At 44.9% G+C, this 6675-nt stretch overlaps 1 protein-coding gene across 1 annotated transcript; it reads left to right on the forward strand.

Annotated features, from left to right (window-relative positions):
- Positions 1-3654: 3654 nt before the first annotated feature.
- Positions 3655-5718, forward strand: LOC109776527 (aquaporin TIP4-3). The gene is made up of 3 exons (XM_020335168.3): positions 3655-3919; positions 4648-4898; positions 5021-5718. Exons 1-3 carry the CDS (start codon positions 3793-3795, stop codon positions 5387-5389), a joined length of 747 nt encoding a protein of 248 aa, XP_020190757.1. The 5' UTR covers positions 3655-3792; the 3' UTR covers positions 5390-5718.
- Positions 5719-6675: the final 957 nt, after the last annotated feature.

Raw genomic sequence — 6675 nt, forward strand, 5'->3', positions numbered from 1 at the left:
TCGGTGATGCTCGGTCGACCAATAGGCGACGGTACTGTCGGCTGTCATCTTTGCCCACGATGCCCAGCCAACGATGAGCCGTCGACTATTTCTTGGTCCATGGTCGCCTCACCATGTCGAGACGATGCATATAACTGACTGTGCCCCATCAATTATGTATTTTACGGCGGCAATTTCTCCCATTGGTACTGACAACAGTCGACGGTATATTTATCCCGTTGAGTTTAGTCATAGCCGAGAGGATGCCTAACATGATTGGTATCAATAATGGTTAACAGTGCACATAGAGACCCTCAAGGAAGGCTATAGCCAAGAGGTGTGACTCACTAGGTTACCTAATCTAGTCATGCATATTGTTATCATTTACTGCAAGAATTTCACGGGTGCAACAATTAATTATATTTAGCATAATCTCATAATGTATCGCAAGCACACCGAGAGTTGTATCCAAATCACATTAACCCTTAAATGATCCATGGAAAGAAAACATAAAATGGTAACTAGAACATAATGTTCTACACATTTTTTAAAGATAAATGGTCTTGAAACGTCAAACACCATCAACATTCCAACTTGAGAACTTCACTCAGATGATCTACTTCAACCACCAGTCTTGGTTAAGGTCACCTAGCTTCCATCATCAACTGATTTCAAGACCTCACCTTGCTACCTTAGTCGTCATTGAAGCTTCCTCAATCGACACGGACAATCATCTTCATCATCAGCTTCCTTTGGTTTAGTCCACCTTCATCGATGCAAACAAGGATGCATGTCAAACATTTTATTTTCATTTTTCCAATTTCTCACACCACAATGAAAAAACATGAATGCGCTTAATTAGATACTACAATTTCCCCTTTCATATCCCATGGATGGATTAAGACTTTTTTTGGAATTTAGCCTCTCCACCACTATACTAGTCAAGATTGCCTTTCATCATTAACGGGATGAATATCTCGCCTAGTTTGGTCGATGGGCGTACATGGTATAACGGCCGTCTTCTCTTATTTAGCCTGGACAAGACTATCTGCCATGAAGTACTCAAAAACGCTTGCACCGTTGGTCTAGACAACGCCATATATTAGTCTGAACCATATTTAGAAGTGATGGAACGCATGCATTAACCCATGGTTTAACATGTTGGCTATTTATAACCATGTTGCAACCAGCAATAGTTGTTTGTCGTCAGCAAATTATTTACAACAAGCCGACAATTATCTGGGACACATGCATGGGACGTTCCACATGTTTATCCTTGTCAACCAATGAAATATATCACCGGGGGAGTGAATGCCAACTACCAGTTGTTGTTATTCCCCACCGAATATTATCTAATAATCGAGAGTCACATACAACTCGTTGGCCATTTTCACTCATAGATGAGAGTTTTAGTTGGACCTTCGCCTATTAGATTTCACCGCCGGTTATATCATGTAAAAATAAACACTACATTAAAAACCATTGTTATTAGTACGCACGGTTGGGCACTAGATTTGGTAGCCGAGAGTTGGATTTTTTAGGAAATTTATAATATTGTTGATTATCGGTAGTCATACTCGTGAGATTGATGATAGCCGTCCACCATTACTCGTACATTGGCTATTAGTGTATTATCCAATGGGTCATCGGCTATTAAGTTTCATCGCCGGAAATAAGTGGATTTGTAGTAGTGGTATGTCAAAGTTGTCACTAAAATACAAACATGTTCACGAGGTTAGACTCAATGTAAAATTTTCTTTGAAATTGCATCCAAATCAGACCACACAAAAAATGCATATGGTTTGCAATTCTACAAAACAAAACAAGCTTCGTAGAAAATATCCCAAAGGATGAGATCATCTAAATTACAATAAAATTTCTTTGAACCAAATGCCCTAACTGAATATTTGTTTTAACGAGGATCTTATCCAGTATACCCGTTACAACCATCCCTGTAGTCATCCAACAAGAAGTTGGTTCTCCACCTAATACATACACATTTTAGAGAGTACTTGCAACTACATCTTGTCAAAGTGGACAGGAACTTTTGGGACATGGTTCCACGGGCACCCATTAGAACAGTAAAATAAAGACACATATTAGAAACTTTTTTAAAAATATCTGAATTTTCTTGTAACATACGTAGTCCGCCGGTATACTCGCGTATGAAGTTTCACAAAGAAATGAAATCCCTGGTAATATGGGCGAAAATAAGAAAAAACGAAGTTGTATTAAGAAACATTGTTTGATGAATAGTAAGGTTCCAATTATATTTTCTTCACTAAGAGTACTATGGCTGTCAAAACTTCACACATGAGTAGAATGGTCGACCAAGTTTGATACCCCGAAATTTCACAAAAAATATATTAATTTTCCTAGTATTTTTTTAATTTACTATTCATGTGGGTGCACGTGAAACCATGTTCACCTTGATATTGTCGTTGTCAATATACCTTATATATAATCCTTAATTGTAAAACCAAACAACTTACCCTTGAATGCCAAAGTTGTACGGAGTTTGTTCCTCTGAGTACTACAAGGTGGGGGTACTCTATGGGGGTGGATCCATACACGTAGTGGATAACCAGTTTAAGTGGATTAGAAAATCAATAGTAATTGAAAGAATTAGTATAAGAAAAGCATAATAATTGAATCTTTCTGAATTATCATTCTATAAATTCTCAAAATTTGACTTGAAAATGAAAAAGAAAGAAAAATACTGTAAGATACTTCATGAAAGAACCAGGAATAACCCACAAACTTCACTGGATATCTTAAACTTTCAAAGTACAAGAGGGGAAATAAAATCATAATTATACTAGAAAACTACTTACTTCAGTCCATAAGATGTTCTATTTTTTTGTAAATCGGTTGTGCATACACACATTTTTAGTGTGTTTGTTCACTCATTTTAGTCCGTATATAGTCCAGAATATCTTATATTTTTGTGAACGGAGGGAGTAACTTTTAGAAAACAAATCATGTGTGTTTTCATGTTAAGTCGATTTTTTGAACACGGTAAAATCGCAAATGATACATACATGCACATGCACCCCACCCCCCCCCCCCCCTCCCCCCATGAACATAAGCACGCACACCCTACCCCTATGAGCACCTTCGAGATACTGAGCCGACGCGACATCTTGAGATCGACGAAGTCACCACCGACACCTCGTAGCCATCTTGAGATCGACGAAGTCACCATAGATGCCTCGTAGTCGAATGAAACGTCTCGTCCCACTAAACAAACAACATCGAAAAGACTGAAATAAATCCAAAAAATTATGAGCACCAGTGAAGTCTAGGACTTTTTTTTTTAAACAAGGCAAAAGATCAAACTTGTCTGGATTTGAAGTCAAAATATGTACATGTTTTGTACTACTAGTTATTTACAAATCAAACTTGTCTGGATTTGAAGTCAAAAACCTGAACTGGACTCGGGGTAGCGGGAGAGGAGGACGTAGGTGTTACAGCTTTTTTACCATTGTGATCTGCAACTGCAGCAGGGAAGACACCAGGCGTGACCTGTGTGCACCTGCATGCTCCAGCTGACGTCGTACGGTGCACAGCTCTTTTGCACCGCAAGGAAGAATATTTGAGGCGCGCCATTATAGCCTTTTGACTTGCCAAATTAAATCCCCCGTACGAAAATATATCCTGCCTATATATAGCCGGCCTCTCCCAGTGAACGAGCACACACACACAAACACAGAAACGTCCAGCGCGCTCGGCATCCATCGATCGGTTGCTCCTGTCTTGGCCATCCGCTGACAAGATCATCGACAGGCGCCTCCCCCCAGGGATCGATCGGAGATGCCGAAGATAGCGCTGGGCCACCGCCGCGAGGCGTCCGACCCCGGCTGCCTCCGGGCCGTGCTCGGCGAGCTCGTCCTCACCTTCCTCTTCGTCTTCGTCGGCGTCGGCTCCGCCATCGTCGGAGGTACGTGCGAGCACGGAGCAGTGCTCCTCCGCCACTTAATGCCGGCCACATCTGTTCGTTCCGTGCATGCAGTGCACACACCCTGAAGCAACCGTTCGATTTGTTTATTAGTTCATTATTTAGTTTTTGTTACAACTAGGTGGGGCACATACGCGCGCCAACTACGGGACGACACGTGTGTTTTGCCCGTAGAAAAATGGAAGCACCTGCGCCAAGTTTGGATATCGTAAAAAAATGACAAAAAGGCGTCTGAGGAATCGGTTGAGATAGAAAGTGACAGACTAGAACCAGTAGGTTGTGAGCGGTAGGTTCCTTGCCACGTCGAAGTCTCAAAATTTACAGCACCAATGCTTGCATATTATATTGGTTTATGAAGCTCGCACGTCACCATGCGGATGATTGAGTTGTCAAGTTTCTTCTCCCTCCTTTTTGCGGCAAAAAAGAGTACTGGCATGCATAATTTCATCAGTTAATAAAGTACTGGCATGCATATGTCATCTCGCGGCGGCACTGTATTGTATAGACTTTAATCGAGAGAAATGTCGCGACCACCTAGAGCTTCAGATTAGTCATGTCCAGTGCTCCCGTGAAGATACCCTTCCATTATGTTCCTTCCATATCACCCGCATTTGCGGTGTGATGGCACGATCGTCTTGAGAAAATGCAGTGTGGAACCAGCGTATCAGGATCCGCAGGCTGCTGATTTCTTTTGTGTATTCGTTAATCAGGACAAGCAGTCGCTGCCGGAGGCGACACGTCGGCGGCGTTGATCGCGGTGGCGCTGGGCCATGCGCTGGTGGTGGCGGTGTTCGCGACCGCAGGGTTCCACATCTCCGGCGCCCACATGAACCCGGCCGTCACGCTCAGCCTCGCCGTTGGCGGCCACATCACCCTCATCCGCGCCGCCTTCTTCGTGCTCGCCCAGATGCTCGGCTCCTCCCTCGCCTGCATCCTGCTCAGGGCCCTCACCGGCGGACTGGTACGTCGCGTCGATCCTCCTACCTGTCACATGCATGCCTGACCACCTCAAGGTACTACTGTACCACAATAGTAAGTGCCATTGTTGACGATCTGTGCACGCTCCGGCGTGTCACGCTGCAGGTCACTCCGGTGCACGCGCTGGCGGCGGGCGTGGGCCCGATCCAGGGCGTGGTGGCGGAGGTCGTCTTCACCTTCACGCTGCTCTTCACCATCTACGCCGCCATCCTCGACCCCAAGAGCTCCGCGCCAGGGTTCGGCCCGCTGCTCACCGGCCTCCTCGTCGGCGCCAACACCATCGCTGGCGGCGCGCTTACCGGCGCGTCCATGAACCCCGCGAGGTCCTTCGGGCCGGCGCTGGCCTCCGGAAACTGGGCCAACCACTGGGTCTACTGGGTCGGCCCGCTCGCCGGCGGGCCCCTCGCCGTGGCCGTCTACGAGTTCATCTTCACCGTCCCGGCGACGCACCAGCAGCTTCCAACGGTGGAGTGAAAGGAGCTCGTCCTACTGGGGAAGCTCTCGGTAAGTTGCGGGCCGTTGGATGATCAACCGCTCCGACCAAAGCTGTTATCTACGGTATATGATACATCGAGTGTTCAAGTGTGTTTGCCCCGCGTGTTTGAGGGCTGGCTTGATTTGTGCGTAATGGGTGGTCGTGTGAAGAATATGCGTGCGGTGCGTGCACGCATGTGCGTCTCAATGTTTCGTTCGGCCAATGAGCCGTGGAAGTAGCAACATTGTTTCTTTCACCGTAAGTTTGTAAGTGTATAAGGCCTCCCCGTGCATGGAAATATATGTGGAATATACATACATGTTATTACTACTATCTCGTTGTATCATCTTCTGTATTCCTTTCTCTTGACGGAAAAAAACTTACAATCCATTCATCTTCAATCATGACAGTTAGTCAACTACGCACAACTGGTTGCAGCCAAAAGGCTCTTTTTAACTAGAGGTGACACCCGAGATTGGCGTGGGTGCTCGCATTTTCTTGGATTTAATTCAGCCTTTTTGATGATGTTCGTTGATTACGGAGGCTCGTGTACTTGTCTATTTGAAGATGATGTGCCACGACAAATTATTTAACATACCATGGCAATTTATCTTAACATACCATGACAAATTATGTGACTATTTCACAAGTTTTCTTTATTCCTTTTGTCATTGTCTTTTGAAATCATTTTTTGTGGCAAATATGGCTAGGGCTGGGCATTCGGTTCCCCCGAACCGATCGGGTCGGTTTCTCGGTTGATTTGAAGTTTCGGTTCTGCCAAAATACTGACCGATCGGTCAACGAAAGATTAGCTGACCGAAGATTCTTTGCACCGAAATTTCGGTTCGGTCGTCGGTTCGACCGAACAACACCGAGATACTGCCTCTATTCTTAATCTATAATACCCGTACCAGTAGCAGGAGCTGCTATAGTTTATTCTGATGTACAGTGCCTCCTTGGCTACTGCATCTGATTGATTCTCGCGAGCAAAATTTTACTCTGTAAATTTAGTGGTGGGGCTCACAAGGTGAAGTACCTACCCGAGGGTGTACTACTTCTCTTTTACACAAAATTTATGACAACATTGGCTCAGTTGGTCAGGTTCACCACTTCCCAACGCGGCTGTGGGACTCGTGCAATTACAACGACGAAGTAGAAAATAGACTGTCCATATTCTTACGAAAGAGCACTTGAGTAGGAACAGGCGCGCAGCGGCGCAGGTTTTACCCCTATGTTTACTCGGTTTTCGGTCCATTCGGGTAACCAAGGGATACACCCGAATTCA

The sequence above is a fragment of the Aegilops tauschii genome, chromosome 3 (genome assembly GCF_002575655.3).
Source record: "Aegilops tauschii subsp. strangulata cultivar AL8/78 chromosome 3, Aet v6.0, whole genome shotgun sequence".
NCBI lineage: Eukaryota > Viridiplantae > Streptophyta > Magnoliopsida > Poales > Poaceae > Aegilops > Aegilops tauschii.

Coding starts and splice junctions, on each gene's coding strand:
- LOC109776527 (XM_020335168.3), top strand. CDS start 3,793: ATGCCGAAGATAGCGCTGGGCCACCGCCGCGAGGCGTCCGACCCCGGC. Junction 3,920..4,647: donor CGGCTCCGCCATCGTCGGAG/GTACGTGCGAGC, acceptor TTCGTTAATCAG/GACAAGCAGTCGCTGCCGGA. Junction 4,899..5,020: donor GGGCCCTCACCGGCGGACTG/GTACGTCGCGTC, acceptor GTCACGCTGCAG/GTCACTCCGGTGCACGCGCT.